Here is a 25,979-nt window from a genome sequence, read left to right as displayed (position 1 = left end):
TATCGTATCGTGAGGTACCCAGTGATTCCCAGCCCTAATATTAATCTGATGCGATTATATACACCACCAGAATTTACCTAGACTGCTACAAATGTATTTAGAAACTTGACTGATGGTGAAAGTCATTTATTCTCACTAACGATGTCACTGCAGAGTCTGTTCTGTACGCGAACTCAATCACTATTTACATGCTGTATATTCCAGAAAATTGAGTCTGAATATTTGTGATGCCTGAGATCGCTGATATGTGATCTTTTTACATGTAGTAAAAGTACACATCAAACAATGTAATTATTTCTCTGAAATGCCAAAATAATGTTAGATTTGAAGATTATAAAATAAAATGAATCTATGCGCTACTGTCTCTGGAAGTAAATAAATCTTCAAAGTAAAGTGTTGGAAAAAGTTCTCCTCTTCAAAGTAAAAGTATTGAGAGTATTTTGGAAATGAAGAAATGAGACTGAAATTCAGTTTACTGAAATAAGTTCTGAAAAAAAATAATATTGTCAACAATTTAAATAAGAATATTACAAAAGTCTAGTGTTTGTAAACTAGACATCATGTGACCGTCTGCTAGCATAGTGGAGAAGAACTTGTCTGTAAAATCTAAAGTTTGGGGAGGTTTCCTCTGAATTAAACAGTCAGCTTGTTAAGCCTGTTTTCTGTTGGAAACTCTGCTGTCAGTTCAGATGAAAGGACTGTGAGTGTTTTCTAGTTGGTCCATTTCTTTGGAGGTGTGTCTTCATTTACGTATTGTCTTCTGGTCATGATCTACTGGAACTGTAGTCAGCAGAACTGTGAGGATGACAAACTGTGGATGATTCAGGATTTGTTCTAAAATGATCCATAACAGCAGAGATGTTTATGTTTTTGTTTACCGCTGAAGTTGAACAGAAATTTGACAGAAAAACCTAGGAGTGTGACATTGATTTAAGTGATAAAAAAATATCTGCCTTTGTATTTTTATCCACTATGTTTTGTTGATTCTGATCTCCTGTTCCAAATGATGGTGATTCAAACATATTATTTAAATTTTTATACATCCAGAAAAAAGAAGACACAGCAGAACACCAGAATGGTGGTTTGATCTGTGAATCATAGTTCCGGATTTCTGAATTGATGTCCACCTTAATGTCGATCCTTGTTTTCTGTGGTGACATTTGGCTGCGACGCCATGTATTTGCTGAAACTGGTCAGATTCTTTTACCTGCTTGTCTGCATCAATCAGACGAGTGAATTTGGGTAAAAGTGACAGGAGGGCTGGCATAGTGCCGCTGCTGAAAATGGCATTAATTGTTCAATTTAGCAGTCATTCCTCCGGTGTAATAGTCTGCTGGCCTTTCTGCGTTATCGTCTCCTATTAATCCCTTAACCCCCCCACCTCACACCTCCCTTCAGGCGAGCTGCCACACCTGCTCCGTTTCATCTCTCAAAATGGCAGAGGAACCGAGCGTGCGGCGACTCTTTAAACAACAAGGAGCAGCACAACGCCGTTTGTCTATTAACCAAGATAGTGGAGGATTGTTGGCGTGTTTGTGTGAGCTGAGCGGGGGGGAGGAAGAAAATGAAAGAGATAAATTGAGAGGAGTCAGTCCCCCCCTGCTGTTCACACTCAGCAGACCTGTGATAAGGTTTATCTGCAATAAGGAGTTTGCAGAGCAGCCAGCTCCTACAGGCTGGACTGTACAGGACTGCACACAGCCCCCTCCCCCCTTAGGTGACCTGCACGCACCGCTCATGTCATGACGGTTTGGAACTATATTTAGCTGGAAACAGTTCTGGCCCCTTTGGCCACGTCTCTTTTAATCTGAGATTTCTTTTCTGCCTCCCTTTCTTCATCCTTTCTGCTCCCTGTAACTCAGACTGCCAGGAGGAGCAGCCAGATCCAGAAAGAGCTGTAGAGCTTTGGCACGGGAAGGCGAGGGTGTCTCCAGGCAGCCGCTGAGGCAACGATGGAGACGGAGACGGAGAGGGGGGATTGCTGCTGACTTAAGCTCCTAATCACAGTCTGCTTTGCATGAAGGACTTAAAGTCACTCCGTTTAATGCTACCTTTCTCTCTGCTCAAAAAAAAGGGAGCAGATACCCTGCCTGCCTCCCCAGCTCTCTAGTCCTCATTCCCACTCTGTGCTGATTCTGAAGACGCATGAAGCTGCAATAGAAGCTAAAAAATAGGAAGAAAGCTTTAAAAACTGTTAAAGTTCCACTCTCATCATCTTCTGATCTGTTTTCAAAGTGTTCCCAGTAATCTTTTCATTATGATTATGCTGTTTTTAACCTAAATCATGTCATTTTCTAGACATAGTTTCTGCAGAGCAGCAGGAGTTCATTAGAAACTCACTTCTGATGCTTCAAGAACAAGCTAAACACATATTCTATGGTGCAAACTCAATGCAGGAGCATGGACCTACAATCTCCTTCAGGATCAGTTTTCAAACGTTTGACATTTCTGTGAATTGAAGTGAACGTTATCCTTACGGATTGGTCAAAGTTTGACCTGATTTACACGCATTCAATGAAGGGACATAGAGCCCAACAACATTCTTAGGGTGAATTTACACAGAAAAAATTATTTGTTTTGGGCTGGGACTGCTCAATGTAGTCCGAATTGAGTCCTAAATCTTGCGTTTGGTCCATATTCAGACCGGGTCAACGAAGAGATTTCTGTTCCAGACCAGAGCTTGTAAACAAAACCACATGACTAAAGATCTCTTCAGTCATTGGCCAACAGTTACAGGGGCGGGTCAAAACAAAAAGAGAAAGATGGGGAGGCTGCACTTTGCAAATAAATTCTAACTTTTTATTTCCCTGACCAGTTTTGAATGTCTGTATGAAATTCAGGCTCAAGACTTCTTACTGCTGCTTTGGTAAAGCATGCTGCAAGACAGTCACTGAGGACGCCATGAGGTACACTGATAAGTGTTTATGACATTTAAATTGTCGGGAAAACAGAGAGTGTATCTCTTTAGTAGTTGTTTGAGTCTGCATTCATCCAAACACATTTCAATGAGCTGCTGTTGCATCCCTGCTCCACGTTTGTCGCTCATGACCGACTACGGTGGTTGTTTAGGTTCAGTTGTTCTGGTCTCAGCACAAATCGTACTCAGACTGAGGAATCTCAGAGTAAAGTAAAGTCCAGTCTGATTGGAAACAAACAGAGACCACCTCAAAAGATGGGTCAGAGAGGGGTTCCTGGTCCTGGACCACGGTCCACTTCAGACTGAAACTTAGTTCTGGATTATGAGGGGGAATGAACTCTGGTTTATTTTAAGCGGGCCAAATGTGTTCAGTCTGAATACACCAAACTTGTGCGAATACAAAATTTTTGAGTATGGAAACCTGAGAAGCACAGATACGCACGTTTACATAGACTTAACATTGGAAGTGGTCGTCTAAACCCACATGGCTGAGGGAGGTGTGAATGTAGCTGTTGTAGGCAGACGTGTTGAGCAACCACGCCCCCTTTCCCATCCCCACTGCTGAGAGCTCTCTGTTTACATGCTCTCCCGCTAGAATGAAATCCCTCACCCTAACATTATTGGGGCAACAAAAATGGGGATCAATATCCCTTCTATCCAGCTGTACAGTTTAGATCCAGATTCCAGTTCAGATGAGGAAAACAAAGACGATCATGGATCTATTTGTCTGTCCGTGGATGAATCAGAATGGGGCAGAGCAGGAAGCTTGTGGCCCCACCCTGCAGATTTTCTACATTTTTCATCTGCTCCTGATCATCCAGAATTTGATTAAAGAATTACTCAGAAATTCAAATTTAATCTTAATTTTTGTTTATATATGTTCTCTGTCATCAGAAAAACAGCAAAAACACAATTTCATCAGAGTGAGTCATTCATATAACTCTATGAACACATCAATGAAGACTCTAACCTTCCTGTTTTTAGAAAATTGCAAGCAAGATTTCACATTTGCACAAAAAGCATGAAACACGTGAAAGAACGTGAGTGGACAGAGCGGCGTTCGTACAGCGCCGTTTCCATAGCGGCGGTCGCACAGCGGCGAGCCTCTGAACGCTCACAGAGGAGTAGCTATAGATCTTCAGAGACTGCAGCTGAAAATATATTAACTTGTCTTTGCTTCCACTCAGAGCCAACTCCCAATCCTGTGAAACATCTTCACAATCTTCTGGGAAAATCCCCCCGCCGTGTCAAAGATCGACTTTTTGAACCCCCACCTGCTGTTTCATCCCACCCGACAGGAGCACTCTGCATACAACTCTTAATCTAATGCTGCTCCATTGATTTATTCTTGGGTGTCCCATTGCCATTAAGGTAATTGCATGATCACTTTATAACATCCTACCTGCTGGACTCAGTAATGAGACCTCCCCCACCCAACACGCTCACAAGCACCATAAGCACATTACAGCTATAGGAGATTTGATTAGAAATATCATCTCTCAGCCTCTGAAAATTGATTTAAAACCATTTCCACGGCCTTCTAAAACCCCTTAAGTCTTCGCCCTCACCTGTGCCGACCGTTTGATCTATCGGAAGCTTCTAGGATTTTACAGCTTGTATTGATCAAAATTCTTCAGCCAGTAACTAAAAGGGATGCTCTGGGGTCACCTTGTAATTCCAGCAGTCTATGTGCTTTTGAGAGAGATCTCCACTGTGACGGCATCTTTTTATACGCTGGGGCCAGGGCGGGGGGGCCTTTGATGGCACTGAACAGGAAGTGACCATGTAAAAATGACACGCCATTATCTCATTCTTAACCATCTTCGGTTAAAACCACGATCCTGTCACGGCTGCAGACAAATGGAGGCTGAAAGCCGGAGGATTTTGACAGCACTTTGCCTCTCAAATGTAGACGCAGGCAGTTTGAAGCCCACAAACACGACCAAACGTGTTCAGATAAAGGACAGTTGGCTAAAATCAACTTGTTTCAAAAATGGATCTGACAACAACAGCAGAGCGATGCTGAACGGATGAAAAAACTCCATAAATATTGTGTAAAACAACAGTATGTATTGTTGTTAACACCGGGACTTTAGCTCCAGGGTCAACATTCTTAGAATTGCAGCAACTCTTTAACCGCTAACACAAACAATTTTAATCCAACAGATTCTGAAAGCTGAAAAAAATCAGCTTTGCACTGATATGCAACACTTTACAGTAGTAGAGTGTAAAGTAAACAGTGTAAAGTCAACAGTTCACAGTAGTAGAGTGCTTACACGATTAACCTAAACCAGAGGTCTTCAACCTGTGGCTCCAGAGTCATATGTGGCTCTTTTACGTTTTATTGTGGCTCTCTGATTAAATAAAAATACAAATGCTTGTTTTTCAAAACTCATGGTACTGTGCTAAAACATTTTAAACATCTGATTCTTGTGCACCATGTACAACGGAAAATCAATTGGAAGTCAGAAAGCACAAGCAGAATGAAGGCAAACTGCATTAAAAGATGCATTTTCAATTTTTGAAAATACGTCAAAACTGAAAATCTTTAAATAAAGTTCTAAAAAAAAAAGGTATAAACTGTTTGATATTTTGAAAAGAGCATTTTCACATTTTATTTGTTTTATTCATAGAAAAGATGTTAATTTTTATTGATCATGATTTAATGGCAGTCATTTGATATTCGAAGTTGACTGTCTTTGTTTTAATTAGGTCACTGCCTGCTGCACACAGGCTCTGGTGCGAGCAGTGAGACCTGCTAGTGATATGAAATAACGATGGCATTTGGTGCATTGCTAGTTGCTTGCAGTAGCTTTTGAGTGTTGCTGGTCGTCAGCTTATCATGATGGTACCATTGAATAAATACAATCCATGTCGTCATGTCGTTTTCTAAAGGATGAAGTGAGCCTTTGTGTCTCCAGCTGGGTTTTGGTCTGTGGAAATTTGACCAGAATGGCTCTGTAAGTGTGGAATGTTGCAGACCTCTGACTTAAACTAACAGATTCTGGCACGAATAATAGCCAATTGGTGTCAATAAAAAAAAATCTATCACCAAAAAGTGTTGCAATTAGCGTGATTTCATTGGATTCCAGAAGCTGAGAAAAACAGCTTTATGCTGAAATGTGACACTTCACAGTAGTAAAATGTTTAAGTAATCAATATAAACCAACAGATTCTGAGGGGAAGAAAAGCAGCTTTGCACATAATACTTTATGCTAAGCCTGCACAATACCTCACAAATTTATCCCCACTATCCCCAATATCAACAAATCGAAAAAAGACGGCTTAAACTGCAATAAGTGGTTCCCATAAATGTTTACACATGCAAAAACAATGTAATGGCAGCTTGACGTTTTTAAAACATTAAAAAAGTCCTTTTCACCAATCGGATGGAGCTCTTTCGTGTTAGATACTTGCCTCCAATGCAGACGTGGGTCATTGGGAGGACAATTAAAGTTCTGTTGGAATTAAAAGAAAAACTGATGCAGTGAAATGGAATGATAGCTGTTTTGCTACTTGGCCATGTATTGTACATCATATTGTCATTGCAATATTGATCACTACATATCGCACATCAGAAGTTTTTCTTAAATCATGCGGCCCTACTTTGTATCGCCGCGAAATGGCTTTATGATCTGCAACTTTACGTGATCAATAACATTGTCCTTCATCATCAGAACAATACCACGGAACTCGTCAAAAACACAAAAAACACATCATCAGAGTGGATCTTTATGCTGCATCTGATCATCAAACCTCAAGCAAACAGCTACGATTTAGTGAACAGACAACAAAAGCTCCCGTTTTGATGGATCCTGGTAAATCAGACCAAAGTCCTCAATTTCAGGGAATTTACAAACATAATCCAAAAGCACATACTGAAGTAAAAACAAAGCAAAAAATAGTTTCCTAAACTTATATAAATTAAAATAGAATGTTTTAAGACTCTGACTCTTTCAAGTTTCTTTTTTAAAACTACAGCAACAAAACAGCAGCTCCATAACAAAAGTGTTCTCAGAAAACAACTCTAGTAAAGTCTGAAAATCCCCGTTCAGCAGTTTGCTGGAATCAAAGTTACAAACCTGATCCTGACCTAAATCCCCAAACTCTTTGAGTTTCAGTGGGATTTACCTGGAACTGCAGGTTTGAGCTTTAACATTAAAAAAAGGAAAATAAAAAAACACAAGTTAACTTGTGCTGACATAAATCTGGATTAGTGTGACAGCGAGCTCCAGAACCCGCTCTTCTAAGGAACTACATCTGTCACCCAAAGGAGAGAAGACCTATTTGAGGGAGGGAAGATTCATGATGCTGGGATGACAATGGAAACAGGAGGCCGTCTTGTGAGGAATTTTTATCCCGTTATTTTTACCTGCTACTGTTGTTGCCTGGTCAACTTCTATAAAGTTGGACAGTCAAAAAAAATCTGATGTGAAGGGAAAAAAGTTCAGTTCAAAAGTGTTTGTTATGATTTGGTAACTAATAGAATTTTTTTTGTTTGGGAGGAAATTCTTTACACTATAAAGCATTAAGAGGCTCTATTAGCAGAACTTCATTTCCTTTACCAAGTTAAAATATTTATTAAAAATAAACAGCTTTCAATTGTTGTAAAATGTTCTAAACATCATTAAAGTTGATCAATAAGTGAGCAGAAATGCCAGCAGACTTACTTTTCTTTCTGCAGACTTGGTGGCAAAGACGGGCATGTGACAGACGAGCAGCGGGCTGGAGAACGACGATATCGTCTTCCCTTCATCCTCTCCATACAACCATCCGGGGGAATTCTCCCCTCCTGAAACAGAAAAGAAGGTTCTAGTCTGCAGACACAGCAGAGCGGGGTGGTTCCATGGCTGGTCTGGACTCTTAGCTTGAATTTGCTTTAAACCTCTACAGCCACTATGGCAAAAAACTGACAGAAAAAAAATACATTTTGGGGTAAATTAGTATATTTCTTCAGGGGTGGTGCTAGGGGGCAGCTTGGGGTTGCTATAGCAACTGCAAGATTTGGTAAAGCAACCCCAAAAATGTGCAGGCCAAATTCTAATGCTTTATTTAAAAAAAAATGCTCATTGTGCACAAATGTATTGCATACCATCACTTTCCATTTGACATTTAATATTTTTCATGTTTTTTTATAGTTTATTTTGAGTTAAAATGTGACTGAAAAGACAGCAGGTGAGAAGTTTCTCCACATTCATCAATAACAGGATGAATGTCTCTCTAAAAAAGTTATGGTAACAGGGTAAGTGCACGTTGTGGACACATGTTCCGTGACCATGAATGACAATTATTTGTACTTTTTTCTCAAAACAAATGTTGCCAGTTAGGGGCTTCCAAAAACAAGAGTTTAATTTGAACTTTCACTTAAAATGTGATTTGCTCATTTGGAGGGGGACGGGGAAAATGGCATTTTAAGAAGTTTCCAGACTGATTTAATTTCTAAACTATTTTCAAGCATTCTTTTCTCTTAGTTTCTGTAGGACATGTCCATTTAGTCAGAAACTGCATGTTCTAGCATTCGGTTTGTGGGTAGTTTAAAATATGTTGGGTGATACATAAATTGTTCTCCAGTTGTAGAATGACCTATATGGGCCTCTCATTTGCTTGTTAATCTGGCTCTGAAAGAGTCGGTGTTTCACCACCTTCACTGCTCTAACCATCCTGTGTCTTCCATGCATTGTAATGAGATATACACAAATGCTGCTCCATGTAGCAATCAGGCTGAAAACATTTGGCAGAACCTCCTCCCACACTGAGCTGAGACGTCAAGCTTATAAACACATTATTGGACAGGCATCGATCTACGGCAAACAAAAAGGATCATAAATCGCCAGGAAAAGGGCCGTGATGAACAGTGTTTTGGCCATCAAAAATGCTGTTTTCTATGGTCAAGTAGCAAATTTTCCGCATGGCGAAGAAGAGGCAGTTGACAAAGTGTGGACACTCAACAGCTCCTGTTAAATCCAGGGTTGGGTATCTATAATAATTCCAGAAATGATTCCATTCAATTCACAAGAGCCTGAATTGATTCAATTCTGATTTTTTTCCAATTCTTTCAATTCTTCAATTCAATTCAATCTTGAGTTTACACAGTTAACTCCCTTATACACATTTGTTTAGAAATAATTTAATAATGTACTATAAGTTTTGAATATATTCATATTAATCGGATCCAGTTCACATACTGTAAATCTATCGGAGAAATAATGAGATTGTTAATATCATACAGTGTTACATAGATTCTCTAAAGGAGAAGTTCTAACTAAAATGTTCAGATCATTAACATTGGAAACATTTTCTGCTTCTCCTGGAGGATGTTTCAGTTTGGACACTAGGTGGCGATCAGGCTATAGCATTACACCTTATTCCAGAAGAAGAAGAAAGTATGAGGGGAAAAAACTGTACTTTAGGCCACAAATGGTTACTTTAAAAAATATTTTTGTAAGAGAGTTTGGAAAAATTCAAGCCTCTGACTAAATGAGGATGTTTATTTATTCAGCAATATATTCATAGGTTGACTGAGCGTTAGCGTTAGCCATCCTATGGGAAATTCCATTATATGTTAGCATTAAGCTATTGGACTTTAACTTTATCCATTTATATTTTTATACATCGATTATTGATCCATTAAGCTTCAATAGATTGAAACTATTCATTAATTATACCAACCCAGCCCTAGTTAAATTAATTATTGTTCGTTTTCCTAACACATTTAACATCTGTTTCTCTCTCTTCGTACTTTGACACTTAACACAGTTAAAATTTTTCATCTATTGACAAGACAATAATCTTAAATCTAGTACTAACATTGTATGAACATGCGTTCCTGTTACTTTCCTTCTTGGAAATGTAATTTTACTTAAAATGAATAAGCAACTGCCTATAGTCACTTAGCAACCCCAGAGAAAAAATGCTGGAGCCACCCCGTGTTTCTTAAACCCTTCAATGAAATCTACAAATACATCATTTTGTTTATGTTTTTATGTTTACTATCATCTCTACAGTCTGTTTAGACACAAAAACACGATCGTATTTAGAAAATGAACTGGATATTCGCATGTATCTTGATGTAACTTCCTGCCAGAATTGACGTGGATCGCTCCACGCCTGATGTGAACCAAACCATAGGTTAACAAGGGCGCCGAATGGAAGTGGTCTCTGTTCCACGTCAGTGTGAACCAGGCGTTAAGCTGCTACGGCCAAAAATTGACAGAAGAAAATATACTTTTTTGGGGGGAAATTAGTATTTTTTTTAAACCCTTCAATGAGATCTACAAATAAATCATTTTTTGTAATGATCTCTAGATTGTATCATTTATTGAATTTCCCCCCCGGGGATTAATAAAGTATATTTGATTTGATTTGATTTGATTACAGGGTGTGTGATTTGGTAAGTTTTTGCTCACAAGAATGTTAGTTTAAGATGCAAAAAATTTGAATGCGGTGTAACTGTAATTTTCTAAACAATTATCAACAAATTGTGAGTTCTTTCAAAACAGCAAGTAGTCATTTCAAAATCAATTACAATTTATTATTTTTTTTCTTGCCATAATATTTAGAAAAATACACTTTTCCCACCAAAATAGTTTTTGAGATTTCATGGAAGCAGCCATTTTGAAATGAGTCTTTCTACTGCCCCTTGTGGACTGATGATGAACTGCAAGGCAGAAAACCTGAAGTAAGTCCGGGTTTAGATCATGCTGATGAGAGCTCATAAATGTGTTAAAACAGTTGAGTCAAATCAAACAGAAACCTCAGATCCTTTTCATGTTCTAAAGCCCTTCAGTTGTTGCAGTTTCCACCTGAAATCTGAGCAGAAACTGGTGTCACTGGGGATGGCTGAGATTGTTTTGGACGGCTTAGAGGAAGAGTTATGTTCTGAACATTTGACCTGATCATTTTCAGACACCTTTTGTTTTTAAAGCTTCTGAAATGATTCAACTCTGCTGCCTTGTGGACAGGACTCTGTGGAGAAAAGAGATGTTTGATCTCAATGAGGTTCTCCTGGCTGAATAAAGATGATTCATAAATAAAAAACATAAAAGAATTACATATTTTTTGTTTCTAGGACTGTTTTAACTGGTTTCTGTCAGTGGCAGAGGCCTGCAGACTTTAAAGATCATCTCAGGATGTCTGTGATTTCTTTTAGAACTTAGAGCAGATGAATTTGGACAGCAGGACCTCTTCATGCAAAATGACACACCTGCATGTAATATAGATGCAAAAAGCCCAATGTGTTTCAATCCTCTTATTTCATTACAAAGCAAAAACTTCTTCTCAAGCCTGACTTTACACATAACTGATCAGAATCAGGCTGCAGCTCTGTGTTGGACCACATTCTTAGAACAGAAATGAAAGATTCACACGACCCAAGAGGTATCACTGACCTGGGGTCAAACGATCAAGTGGTAACAGTAATAAAGTGGTTAGCCTCGCTGGCTTGGAAGTTAAAGGTTGCAGATTTGAAACCAGAATCTAGAAGTTGCACTTAGGTTTGTAGAAAAATAAAAAAAGGAAAAAATTGGAAGCAGCACATGTGGGTCTGCAAAAGCGAGGAGGAAATGAAAAACGGAGACGCTTCCAAAATAATTACAGCGATAAGAGGACTGTTAAACGACAAAGTATGATGCAGCAGAAAGACGGCGCCGCTGCTGTCAGTGTGTGTCGGACTATTGTCTTTGACTTTAGGCCTCGTTTTCAGCGGCATCTCTGCAGAAAGCTCATGCAGCATTCATCTGCCTCCTATGTTGTGTTAATTTTTCACCAGCATCTTCTGCGGTCGGATGATGGAGGAGTAAAACTTTTATGCAAAGTCTTCAGCTTTTTTTCTTGAGTGTTTCACTGTCTCTCTGTCTGAAAAGTGTAATAGTACTGTATGCAGATATGGATTAAAGTGACCTTGGCTGCTATAACATGTTACAATGTCAGAGATTACACCAAACCGAGCGTCTGATGGCTGCAGCAGAAACTCAGTGGACCGTAAAGGTTTGACGTCCAGCTTCCTGTTTGTTGTTTCCTGTTTTTGGCTGATTAAAATGGCATCTGCGGTCGTCATCTCGCCTCAGATCAGGCTCCTCAGGGTCACTCCTGACTGGATATTGTGTCCTTTTGGGATTACTCCCAGTAAACCCCAGAGATGGAGGTGCAGGAAAATCCCTGTGGATCTGCAGCTCCGTCTGACACCTTGACCTTTAAAAGTCGCTCAGATGACAGTTTCTCAGTTTGAGCTGCTACTTCTGACTTTATTTACCAAAAACAACGTGCTGCTGCTAATGTTTGTGTCAACACTTGGTTGAAGATGTTTAAACTGGACCCTTGCAGTCGTCAGCTGATCAGATGACCTACAGCTGCTGTTCTCAAAGTTGAAGTCACATAATGTTTGACAGGATGATTAATTAAACCCAAAAATCGAGGTTTGAACGAATAGTGAGGAAAATGAACTGTTGTTTCTCTAGAACAAATGAATCTAAACGTTGGGAAATCAGAAGTTCGGGCCTATAAATTCACCTCTGAGTTGTGGGTGGACTGTTTGTGCCGAGTAAGCCTGCCCCTGCTTCCCAACATCCATATGTTTACACTCTCTCCTGCTAGCTTACAGCCCCTCACACCCCCAACCTGATATCACTGGTGCAACAAAATTAGTGATAAATATCATTTCTATCCAGTTGTGCAGTTTAGATCCAGATTCCAGCTCAGACGAGGAAAACAAGACGTTCATGGATCTATTTGTATGTAAGTGGATGCATCAGAAAGGGGCGGAGAAGAGAGCTTGTGGCCCCGCCCAGTGGATTTTCTATGTCACAAATACAATCTTTTTTAAACAGCATTTTTTCGTCTCCACCTGATTCTCAACAATTTGGTTAAGATATGCTCAGGAATGCAGTTTTAATCTTAATTTCCTTCACTATCAGAAAAATCCCATTTTATAACCTCAGAAAACACAAACTGCAGGTTCCCACAGACCTGTTCATGTGTGTGTCAGGAAAACGCTCGCCGTGGCACAAACAGCCCCGTGTCTGAACAGATGAATGCGCTTCCACCGTAAAGAAAGCTGAGCTGTCAGCACGCCGTAAAAAACCCTCCATACCTGCAGTCCTTTTTACCATTTAAAAAGTAATCAATCTGTGAATTTATGTTCCCCTGGTTCTCCATAATTTAGCCTCAGAAATGGTGGACATAAAGGGAACAATGTGTTGCTTCACCAGGAGTTTTTGTTCAGCCGGCACTAAAGGTTTAAAAGGTTTCTGTAAATCATAAAATACGTTTATAAACAGAGGAAAAAAACAGGAAAACTCAACTGAACGTCACATAATAAAGTCAAATTTGAATACTAAATCAAAAAAATGTTGTATTTAAAGTAAGAAAATCAAATTCAACTTCTAAAGAAATGAACAGAATGGACATGCAGTTTTATTTACTTTAATGAGTTAAGTCAGTTTTTTTCTGAAAAATGAACATTTTTGATGCAAAAGTATGTATTTTAACAGCTGAGAACCAGTTTGCAAAAAAAAGATGAAAACAATAGGGAAGAAAAGAGTTAAAATGAATGACAGAGTTATAAAATAATAATAAATACATTGGGATTTAAACAAGCAAAAAGCAAAAGTCTAAATATTGAACATGAAATAGTCATTGACTGAAGATAAAAGAGTAAAAATAACATGAACAGATAATTGAGAAACAGTTGATGTGCGATTCAGATGAAACAATAGAAGTTTAGCTGAGGCAGGTTTTCTGTTTAACTCGGAAACGCTTCTTGTTGTTCATTGTCATGTAAAGCCGGAGACGCACTAATGAAATCTACAAAACCCAAACATGAGAAAAGTCTAATCTGATTCATTAAAATGTTGTTTTTGTGAGACAAATAAATCCCTCAAAGAATTCAAGCTGTCAAAAAATGAAGAGACGCTGAAACAAAGAAGACGTCTTATTTTATCCAACGACTCATTAAGTTAGTCCATCCTGATTTCATTTAGTGGAATGAAAAAGGAAACAAACAAAAGACGCTGCACTAATTACAGCTAATTCATTAAGATTTCAGACGAGTGTTTTAGAAAGCCTTTAAATGCAATCAACCACCAGCATCCTTCCAATCTGACGTCCGTGTCCTCGCCATCGCCCTCCGCTGGGTCGTCCTGAAGGCGACGGTCTGCCGCCGGAGCTTTGGCTCATTTTCATGGTAACAGGGTGAGCGGTCGGCCTGGATCTAAAGTTTAGGAGCTCCGAGTGTTTTGCTGCATTCCCCTTTCCCGGGATGTGAGCGGCCCCTGGCCTCTGCCGCACTGTAGGGATGGAATCAGCTGGACGAAAAGCTGCACCCACTCTCTGTGGGATACGGCAGTCGGAATTCTGTCCAAGTAGTTCAGTCCTGTCTCAGCGGAGCGGAGTCTTCCTCACAGCGCAGCCATTTAGTGTCGTTTGAATATTCAAGTGGGCGGCCATGATTTTAAGAGTCTGCTCTAAACCGAGGAGGCCTGATTAATGAAGTGATGCTCGGATAGATGCCTCCTGCTGAAAAAGGGCCGCATTCCTGAAAGTAATGAAGCAGCTGTTGGGACGCTGACACCTCCACAACTACTGTTAAAAACTTCTGCTGAGATGCTTGGGGCTCAGTTTGAACTTTTCACAATTTTTCCTTTGGTTTATGCTTTTGTCTGAAGCCTGAAGCCTTGGAAACGTGAATTCAAGCTGCAATTCCAATGGAAAGTGGATGTAAACGTGGGTAAATGTGAGTTTCAGACTTCCACGTTCAAAACTCTTGCATTCACACATCACTACAAAAGGTTTTTAAGTTCATTTTTAGGCTCCAGGTACAAAATACACAGCCACTGAACGCCTGTTGAAAGCTGAACCAGGTTGAAGTTACATCAGTACTAACCAATCAGGGACTCTGATGTGGTAGAGATATATGGATGACATCTGTTTTCATTCATGTATTATCAATCATTTGCAAATTGATCATAAAAGAGGGTCTCGGGGAGGGGCTATGGTTTAATTTTCATGCTTGTATTTATATTTATTTGGTTTTGGTGTAAAGCACGTTGTGTTATTTTTTGTATGGGAAGGTTCTACAGAAATAAAGATTGATTTGATTTTTTACGACCACCTTAAGAGACGTCATGAAAATGGAACGCACATGGTTGGTGTATGGTGAAGTATTGGTAAGGATAATGGAAGTTGAATGCACTTGTGTCGTACGCGTGATGCTGTCATACGTGTCCTCAGGCCTCACTATAGTCGTGAGGTGTGAGTTCTGACTCCATATGGTTACTGGACGGCTGCAGCTTCAGGCTCTGCTACGACCTCTCAAAACTCTGAACTCACGTAGGTTCACGCGATGACCCGTCATTTACATATGAAGCACAGTAATCCCACCCCTTTATTTTCTGTGGTTCAGCTGTGGCGTCCAGCGAAAATCTAAACCCAATGAAACGGATTTGCAGCGCTGCAGAGGTCAGGCCGCAGAGGTCGAACATGATCGTCTGCAGTGGGATTTCCTCTCGCACTTACTGCAGCGCTCGCATCGGAGCCGTAACGCTAGCCGTTTGAGCCCGGGGTCAGACTATGGTCACATATGCCAAAATGCCACTGGCGACCTAAATCCCAGTTTTTCATGTGATCCCCCTGACTGACCGCCGCCTCTACATTCATGACTACGCCAGCGATTTTCATCGGGCGACGGCAGCTAACAGAAGATTCTGCCGATGCCTCCCCATCCCGCAGTTGTATATCAAGAATCCATGAAATAAGTTGTGGGGTTCCCCAAGGGTCAATTTTAGGTCCCATTCTTTTTAACTTGTACATGTTGCCTCCTGGGGATGTCATCAGGAGACACGGCGTTGACTTTCACAGCTATGCTGATGATACTCAGCTCTACATCGCCGTGTCTCCTGATGACCTTGAACCTGTAAATACTCTTTTAAATTGTATTTTAGATATAAAGTTAAGGATGGCAGAAAACTTCTTTCAGCTCAACCAGGACAAAACAGAAGTTTTAATCATCGGTCCTGATAACAAGAGAGAGAGAATTTTACCAACGCTTAATAATGTCAATCCTTCTCACTCTGTGAGAAACCTGGGCGTTCTTTTAGACTCTGAGCTGAATTTTATCCCACATATTAAAAACGTCGTTAAGACAGGATTTTATCATCTTAAAAACATTCCCAGAGTCCACCCATTCCTCTCTCTTCCAGCACAGAGGTGCTGATGCTTTTATTTTTAGTCGTTTAGATTACTGTAATGCCCTGCTCTCTGGTTTACCTCAAAAATCTCTTTCGAACTTACAATTATTACAGAACTCGGCGGCACGAATTCTGACGAGGACCAGGGGGCGGGAACACATTACTCCAGTTTTAAAATCGCTGCATTGGCTCCCTCTGCGTTTCAGGATTGATTTTAAAGTTCTCTTAATGGTTTATAAATGTTTTTATGGTATTGGGCCTTCTTATCTCAATGATCTTCTTTTAAAGTACGAACCCTCGCGGACCCTGAGGTCCTCCGGCACCGGCCTGTTAGTTGTTCCTAAGGTAGGACCAAAACACATGGTGAGGCTTCGTTCTATCATTACGGTCCTCGCCTCTGGAACAGCCTGATGGAGAGTCTCAGGGCCGCAGAGACCGTAGAGATTTTTAAGAAGAGGCTCAAGACCCACCTTTTTAATTCTGCTCTTATTTTTCTATTTATTCTATCAGTTTTAATATATTATGTTATTTATATATTGGTTTATTTATATATCATTTTATTTATTTCATTTTATCTTATGAATTTTTAATTTTGTGTTTTGAATGCATTTTATGGATTTCATTTAAGCATTTTACATTGGTTTTACCCCCAGTGTTTCCTGTGTGGATCTATCATATCAGGGCTTGTCTGCTTGGTCTGGGTCGTTGCCGTGGTTCTCGCCCTTGCTGGGCCGGCTGGAGTCCTGCACTGCAGCCTCACAGCTGTGGACTGGACTCCATTGCTGTCCCGGTCTGGGTGGGCGCCGTGGCGATGTTCCTTTGACTGAGCTGGTCCTGGTATGATAGAATCCTCAATACTGTTTCCTCACAGCAGAGCCAAGCCTTAAATTTATATTAAGTTTATTTTACAAGTGTCTTAATTTTCTTTTTAAGTATTCATTGTGTGTGGGGTCATGGGTGTGTGTGTTATGGGGAGGGGGTGTGTGTATGTGAAGGGTGGGTTGGGCTTTTACTGTGTATGTTTTGTTTTTAAATGTGAAGCGCTTTGAGTTACTGAGAGTATAAAAAGTGCTTTTAGAAATAAAGTTTGATTTGATTTGATGTGACTGTAGCATGAGCAGGCATATGGCCCATTGGACAGAGAATGAGAAAAACAACAGATCGAGTGCAACAGCATAGAGTCTGAAACTTATGGGGTTATTCTAAAATAATTTGGCACAAATCAGAGACAAAATCAGAAATCCAGCCAGGGAGAATAAACTGTTATGAACAGAAAACTTCAGAGAGGACTACAGCCGTAACAGTCATTTAATGCCTCAGAAATGGGGACAAAGGCGTAACATGACACCTTCAGAACACCACAACCCGAAAGAAACCACGACTTCCATTCTGATTCACTTGAGCTGTTCAGTCTCTGTTCACCAGTTTGACACACATTTACCAGACCCGTTCTGAACTCCCGTCTGAAGCATTCCCGGGACAACAAGAGCTGCAACTGCTATTCAGATGAGGAGGGAGCTTCCTCCGTCAGTGATGGAGCAGCTTTGATCAGCAGCATCAGGATCTGTGGACCGGCAGAGGAACTACAGACCGAGTCTGAGCGCCGTCTCCCTGGAGATGGATGTCATCTCACATATCTGCAACCGAGCAACAACTAGCTGAGGATCCGACCCGATCCTGGTTCAGATGTACTAAACGATCTTCCCAGTTTTCATCAATGACCCCCTAAACTGCTTTTGACCAGACGCCAGATTCATTGGGAGCAGGAAAAGACAGAAGCGGTCTAGAATCTGCAGAACATCAGTCTTCTGCAGATCAGAGCTCAAGAACCACAGCTTGTTAGAATTCACAGCCATCGCCGCTCACAGATCCGAGCAACAGACGGCCATACTGTGATGGACAGATGTGTTTTTAATCATTCAGCACTTCCAAATTAGAGTCAATTAGACCTATGGAGTGTTTTTGAAGGTTTGATTTTCTGGGATGGCTGGTGTGTGCCAACCGTCTCCGAGCGAGACCGGAGAGAATACGAAGCGGTGTGGATCCTAATAAAACACTTTAATTGAGGGCAGACTGCTGTGGAAAGGGAAACAAGTCCAGTGGTTTCTTTTGCCCTGAGTAATTATCAACTTTCCTCACTTCATTTTCATGTTAATATAAATAGTTTTCCAAGAGGATTTTGACCATTTTTGTTGAGTTTTTTCTATTCACTACCAAAAAAACATAAAAAGGCAGAGAAAGAAAGAATTATTAGGTTTTTCATTAATGACTATTTTGAAAGGCACATATTTGTGTTCATCTTTAATGTAAAAAAACCTTACATTTATTTATTTTTATACCATGGTCTGGGTGAATACTCGATTCTGATTGGCTGCTGGGTGTGCATTAAAAAGTGATAATGCACAGTAATAACGCACACCTAAAAAAGAAGTTCCGGTCACACAGACCAAACGTTCGATATCACTGCGCAGGCTTCTTTAAAACACATTTTTCCTTTATCGTCTGGACAAAACAAGCAGTAATGGATAAACTTTCTCTCTGAACTGATGCTTTGTTTAACTTATTTTAGCGACCAGCATTTATATTGCTTTCTTTTTGTAAGGTAAATTAATATTGACAAATTGGTTATTCTCCTTCTAATAAAACACCACTCGACATGAAAGGTGTAGTCTTCTGTTTCACCACAAGAGGGAGTTTCTGCATTTAGAGCAGCTCAGAAGAGCAAACCTGCCGTGAAATGAAACACAGACAGAAGCTGATTGTGTTCCGTTTATGTTCTAGCTGCTCACTGAAGGCTTAACTTCAGAAAGAGAAGAAAAAAAATCCTCATTCGTCCGGTTTTTCGTTTCAAAACAGCGACACTTTACCGCTGCAGCTGAGGTCTGTAACGGCTTCAGGCTTCATGCCGTGTTCCATGTCAGCGTGACAACAAACCGCATCATGGATCAAATAGTCTGCTTTGTGTGAAAAAATGAGCTAAACCAAAGAAATAACAAGAATAAAGTACTAAATATTGATTGAATGTTTATTTATTTTGTAAATGACCATGGTATAAGCGGGATAATACCCTCCGAAGAGTGCGTTATAAGAAATGAACGCATGACGCGGAGGCCTGAACCATCCGACACGAATGGAGCGGAGCAGGGAGCTTATGGCTTGTTGTTGTAGGTTTACCTTACACCTCCAAGCTTTTTCCAACTGCATTTTTTGATTCACAATGGTTTAAATGAAGAAATACTCAGAAATTCAGTTTTAATTGTACATTTCTTCATACATGTCTATCAGAAAAATGCCACCAGAACATGTTAAAAAAATACACCAAAAACACGCAAAAACAAGTGACTCTTTAAGACAACAAATCTTGAAAAATTTGATCTTGAAAACATCTTAGTTTAAGTAATATCTCTCTGATAAAAAAAAGTATTTTTATCTTTACAAAATATTTTTAAGAGGATGTTTTATTCCTAAATGACATGAGGTTTGTTTACAGAAACATATTTGATTGATTTAAGGAAAGTAGAATGTTAAATTGAACTCATAGAATACATGTATAATCAGTAGGGCAGAATTTCAACAGTAAACACACATTTGAATACAAATTTTATGAGAAATGTATTTTAAAATGTTTAATTCTAGTCTAAGACTATTTCAGTTTAGAAATAAGGAAAGAACTGTTATAGTTTTGAAAATAGAATATATTTGTACCTGCTGTAAAGATATAAAAATCTTTTTTAGCAATATTTTGTCTTGTTTTCTTAAAGTAAACAATGAACCTAAAGGGTATAAAACAGAGTTGTAAGAGTCAAGATTTGATCTAATTTCTGTCAGTTCCGATGCAAGATTCTTTTTTTTACAGTTTTAACAGTAAAAAACATGTTGTCTTTTATATTATAAACCTATTTAAAATTTTTTTTTCCTCTGTGTATTGAGAAGAAACTCATGTGAAAGCAAGAACTCAGACACAAACCGTGATTCAGCTTGATTAGCAGCGGTAACCTTTTGATGGGAGAAGAGCAGCAGTTCAGTTTAGTAATTCATGAAGATGACAGAAATCTCTGAGCATCAACAATTAAATTATTTTCTTTATTTAAAAAAGTCACTCTTTTTGTAAAAAAAAAAAATTGATTTTAAAAGGTCAAATTAAGGGAGTGAAGTGAAAACCTTGTGATGCAACGCCACAGAAAGGAGGCAGAGGCGGCGAGGCAAAGGGGTACACAACAAAACCCGGTTTCAAAGGCAGAAGAGACGGCGAGTGAATGCAGAGCGAGGCTGAGAGCATTTCATCAGTGACTTTGCATCAGAACGAGACAAAAGGAGGCACCTGTAATTGAAGCTGAACTTTCTCCATTCGGGCGTCAGAGCAGACAGCTGTTCAGGCAGGAAGCAGGTTTGCTCCCTCACCAGACTGCCGTGCTAGGAGGCTCTCTCGACATTTACAGTTTCTTTAGGCTTTAAAGGCTGCTTTTATTCACTGCTGGCTGAAGTTTTCTTTTTCAGGGTTGTTGTGAGCAAATGTGCTGCAGCTGAATAATACGCTTTAATTGCTTTGTGAAGACGACAATCAGGAGGAACGCTGCAGACAGCAGAGAGCTTTCAAGTTTCTGCAGCAGAAAGAAAGTTTAAGTGAAACACAAACAGAAAAATATGATGCAGAGATGACATAAGATGTTATCTGAAGACAATTTCAGAAACCCTACAGCAGGTCAGGGAATGATCCTTAAAGAGGCCATACCATGATTTTCTTCAGCCTTTCAGAGTGACCTATATCCATATATATGACCATACATTGCCTTTGGTACACTAAAAAACAAATTATTTATGAAATATTAGTTGTTTTTCTGAGTTTTTTCCTACCCGGAAGTAAAGCGACTCGATTCCTGAAGCTCCGCCTGCCGCTGCGTGCTGCTGCTGCTGTCTGCGTCATGACGTCAGCCCAGAGTCTTTCTGTCTTCGCTTCTCCCACATAAATAAACAGTATCCAAATGTTTTCAAATATGGATGCACATACCATCTCCCATAAGCAGGCCCAGCCATCACTGCACTGGTTCATGACACAAACACACTCGACGTCTGCAGGACTGAGCCCATCACTGGATAAGGGGATAAACTGAGTGTTGTTTTAGTCTGGAGGCGGTAGACTGGAGGCTGGCAGAGCAGACTCTTCCTGAAAGAGTCTCACTGGGTAAGGACCCGCCCGGGCCCTCAACACTGTGTCCATGTGAGACGAGTTGGGAATGAGAATGTGTTGAGGAAACAGTTCTGTGGATGGTTCTGGTTGGTTTTGGTTCTGGTTTAGTTATCTTGGTTTAACCGGTTGGTATTGAGCCCATCCCAAATTCTTCCCCTCTCGCTTCCCTCCATTTGAAGGGGCATTTTTAGTGCAAGTGTGTCCAGAATATATATATATATTTAAATTTTCTTCTCGTGGGTGCGCTCTGAACCACAGAAGTTTACATTTAAGTGTAAGTCATGACTTTGTTGCAGCATGACCTTTTCCAACGTATAAAACTGATGTTCTTATGTATGTTTAAGAGCTGGAACCTCCACGCTAAAGCTAGTGGAGCGGGGATTATTAGTGCCTTCATCAAAAAAAAGTGACGTCTGAATTATGAGACACTATTTTTTCATAACTCTCCATTTGGAGGGATAAGTGAAGGAGAAGGGAAGAATTCAGATTAGGCCTTGATGTTAGTTTTTTTTTCCTCAGTTTCTCCATACATCAGGTTTAAGATGTCAATGTCTGTTTCTATTCGAGTCACATGACCTTCTGTATTTAGAGGTGTGGTTTTCAGTGTGTGGTTGCAGACTATCCCTGCTTTGTCTTTCTCAGTTTTGTTTTGTCAAATTCATGTTTAGTTGTTTAAGTCAAGTTTTGGTCAGTTCAGTCAAGTTTTTGAGTTCCCATCCAGCTGTCGTGTTCTTCACATTGTCCTCTGACAGGTTCAGAGGTAAATAATAAATCTCACAAAAACAGCTCCGCTGAAATATTGCCAAAACAAAGTTAATTTCAGAACATGGCAAATAAATCAGCATGCTCCCACTGTTTGGTGTAATGATCATGTATTCTATGGTAATCCAGTTTGTTGGTGTAACTACATCATTAATTAAAGCAAGCTCCATGAGTGATGAGGTTCCACGAGGCCCGTTCAGTCGGCTAAACCAAACTCTGGTGCCATCAAGTGTTATTAGGAGAACGTGTAAAGGAGCTGGGCTGGAACCCTGAAGTGAGGAGGCTCCGTTTTTCAGTTTGCTAATTCCAGTCAGGCTTTGTTTCAGCTCTTTTGCTGATGAAGATTAATTTGCAGAGCACGGCGCTCTATCAACCCCACTGACACAAAGGGCAAAGATATAGACTAATTAAATACAGCAGTGCAATAGATATCTCCCATGGATCAATGCAAGTGTGGAATCTGTTAATTAAATCCTTGATAATGTTTACTCATCATAAACATTTCCCATGTTTGAGCGCAGTCAGATCAGGAGGTAATCTTTGCAGTCTGACAGATTAATTTCAGGGTTAAAAGGAAACGCTTCCGCTGGATAAAGACGGTTGTTTTTGGGCGGGAACGTTCATGAATTCTTCAAAAGGAACTCTGAGGCCCTTTATGTATCGGATCGACACACTTTAACAAAACAGAATAAGAGAAAAAAAGCTGAGCGTGAAGGTGTGGCTAATGTCATTTGAACAGATGCAAAGATATCAGTTGCCATGGAAACCAAGCAATCCTAATCCTGGCACTAATGAAAATAAACCCCCATCATTTGGAGGTGCAGCGGGAGCTTTTTGTATCCCCCCCCCTCGCCGGTGGGGCAGGTGGGCACAGGTTATCACACAGTGGATTAAGGAGGCGTGTCCGACGGCGCCAGATCCTCCGAGACACACTCCACTCATACATTGATCCGCGTACGAGGAGAGAGGAGAAAGAGAAACCAGCAGCTTCAACGGCGAAGCAGCAGGCAGCGGCCTCTGCTGCTTTCTGCTCTGAGCAGCCCCACTGATTGCTCGTCTCAATCATCCCTTCACACCCCCCACCTCCTCCTCGTTCCACACACTTACACACACCCAAACACAAATCAAAACACACAACCACACAAGCCGCGAGCATCTCCCGCTCTCTGCCAGCCCCCCTTCTATCATTTCTCTGCCTCTGTCGCCAAAACGTTTCCACGACCTCCCATCCTTCTGGGGAGGCTCGTCCTCGGCTGTTGCTTTGACCCTCACAAAGGCCAGAGACGGCGTGGTCACAAGCAATTATTCCTGCAGCCAGGAAGCCCATTAATTAGGCAATGCTTCTGGCTACTTCTGGAAGGCCCTCGACAAACAGCAGGACCGCTCGGATGGGCTTAACGGATGCAGCAGCACACCGGGTTCTTAATGGACCGGCGGCTCCTGCAGGAGGAGCACGGCGAGGTAATTCTCACTTTCCATTTCCAGGCCTCGCAACTCCACACTCCAAAACTGACAAATGCTGTTTACTCTGAAAGTGTCTCATCAGGCGTGGCTGCCATCTTTGAAAAGCTTGTCTCTGCTATAATACATGAAGATCGACTGCATGAGCAGCTTCAGTTTTTTCCCATAGAAGATTTAGTTCAAGTTAAATTCTGACTGCGATCATCTTCTGATCCATTTCAAAGCGTTCCCAGTGTCTTTTAATCACCAAAAACATAGTTTCTGCAGAGCGGCACAAGTTCATTAGAAATTCAACTCTTCCCCCCTTCGAGTTGCTTAAAGCTATCTGTTAAGAGGGTTCTTAAACTCAGTTTACCTCGGGACCGCTGAAGGCAGAGTCTGGCTGAGGCTGAGCCGTACGGGGTTCTATTTGTGACAAATAATGTCTTTTATGTTCCACCATCTTTATCTTTGGTCCATTGTCTATGTCGACTGAACAAGTTTATTGAACATTTGTTCAGAAGCTAATGATGCTAACAACTGTTGATAAGGACTTTTCTGACCACCAGATCCAACGACAAGACCAAATGTAACGTTTTAAACGTAAAGCTGAAACATCCCAAAGCAAATATAAAGCTATCATCAAAGAACCGTGGACATGCAGAACATATTGCTTAGAAGACATTGAACTTTTATATCAAAGCAGGGGCCGCAAAATATGGACGTGAGGGCCAGAAGTGGCCCGCGGGCCGCTAGTTTGAGACCTGTAAGTTACCTGTTCTCCTACTAGCTTACAGTCGCTCAAATCCCCAATCTAACACTAAGAAAAACAGTGAGAAAACTGGAGCCATCCAGACTTACAGTTCTGATCCAGATTCCAGCTCAGACCAGGAAAACAAAGACGTTCATGGATCTATTTGTCTGCAAGTGGATGCATCAGAATGAGGTGGAGCTGGGAGCCAGTGGCCCCGCCCAATGTATTTTCTACATCATTAATACATCCTTTTCAAACAGCATTCTGCTCCTGATTCACAACAATTTCAATAAATAATCACTGAATAAAAAGCAAAATAAAATGCAATTTTAAGCTTAATTTTCTTTAAATATTGTATCATACATCATCTAACAACTGCTAAGCACCCCTGTAGGTGTATCTGTATTTGCTGACAGAAAATAAAAAGAAAACATGGATGAATCCAGACATGGAGATGGAATTAGATGCACTTGTAGAACTCTTTAAAATGGTCTCTCTGTGACGAAAGCATCTAGTTTATGAACACAATTTGAGGAAAGCACTTAGATTGAGACAGGAATCACATTTGATGTGAAAGCAGCATTCCACTGGACTTGGAGGATTTGTTCAAAAACATTTCTCCTTTCTCCCAAAAATGCAACTTCTCTAAGGTGTTTTTCTTTTTTTATATGTATTTTTTGGCACCTGCAATTTATACTCCAGAAAAAATATCCTCCATCATCAGAAAAATGCTATAAGAACATGGTCAAGACACAATTTTCATTAGAGTGAGTATTCCAGTCTTTTCAAAAGCACCAAAAAAAGCCCAAAAAGAGTAAAAGTTGTGCAAAAAATCTCAGATTCTAAAGGAGACACTGTTAATGGGCGATTTGCTAACAAGACTTTAATACCTGATGCAAAAACGTCATTAAAAGCCACTGATATTCACACATGTGGCACAGGGAATTCTAGCAAGTGCAGGAGAGCAATAGAGTCGCGTTAGCTCTAATTGGAGGTAACAGGATAAACACGGCAGTGGAGATGCGTCAGGCAAAATGAGTTTTGTGATATCTAATCGGTCACTAAATCATGCATGAGGACATTAGCTGCTTGTGTCGTCCACCATTCAGGGACATTTCGGAGCAAGACACCCATTTGAAGCTGAACAGCGGCACGGTTGGGTGGCTTTAAAATGCTGATTCAACTGTGGGGTGTCCCCCGGGAGCCAGCCGGCGCTGCCTACGACTGCAGCGGCGGGGAAGCCTCGCTGACAGCACGCCATCCGTGAAATTAAATCAACAACTATTGTAATTACACTTGGTGAAATGGGAAAGCAAAGTGCGAGCGTTAAACAATTAACATGCAGTTGGCACCCTGACCAGGGCGGCGGGGATCTGGATCCCTCCGGGAGCCAATGAAATCCATCCCGTCACCCTCGTCACTCAGCTGAAATGAATCAGCAGCCAAGTGTCGGTGTGTCATGAGAACGAGGCCGAAGATGAACAGTCAGCTTTCATGCTCTGAGATTTGGTTTTCAGGAGGTTTTTTTAAACTAAAAAAGAAAAAAGATTCATGAAACCTGCTTCAGACATTTAGTGTTCCCTCATTTTTCGAGGGGGGTATGTTCTAAAAAAAATCCTTAATAGACAGAATCCAGAAAATAGACAGCTTTATCAGATGTTTTAGGCTGTAAAACTCCACACTTCATTCAGGTTCAGTTTTTCATAGAATAAGTCCAAGGTCACAGAATGAAAACAA

General features: G+C 40.5%; 1 protein-coding gene across 2 annotated transcripts in view; it reads right to left on the bottom strand.

The window, feature by feature from the left end:
- arhgef10la (Rho guanine nucleotide exchange factor (GEF) 10-like a) overlaps positions 1 to 25,979 on the bottom strand; it is a gene marked incomplete at its 5' end in the record, with an annotated part of 184,829 nt that overhangs the window by 80,613 nt on the left and 78,237 nt on the right. For both annotated transcript variants that reach the window (XM_024270200.1, XM_024270201.1), the window contains 1 exon segment: positions 7,588 to 7,709. In XM_024270200.1, coding sequence (XP_024125968.1) covers positions 7,588 to 7,709 — 122 coding nt within the window.

The sequence above is a fragment of the Oryzias melastigma genome, linkage group LG5 (assembly GCF_002922805.2).
Source record: "Oryzias melastigma strain HK-1 linkage group LG5, ASM292280v2, whole genome shotgun sequence".
NCBI lineage: Eukaryota > Metazoa > Chordata > Actinopteri > Beloniformes > Adrianichthyidae > Oryzias > Oryzias melastigma.
This window is presented reverse-complemented; position numbering and strand designations above follow the sequence as displayed.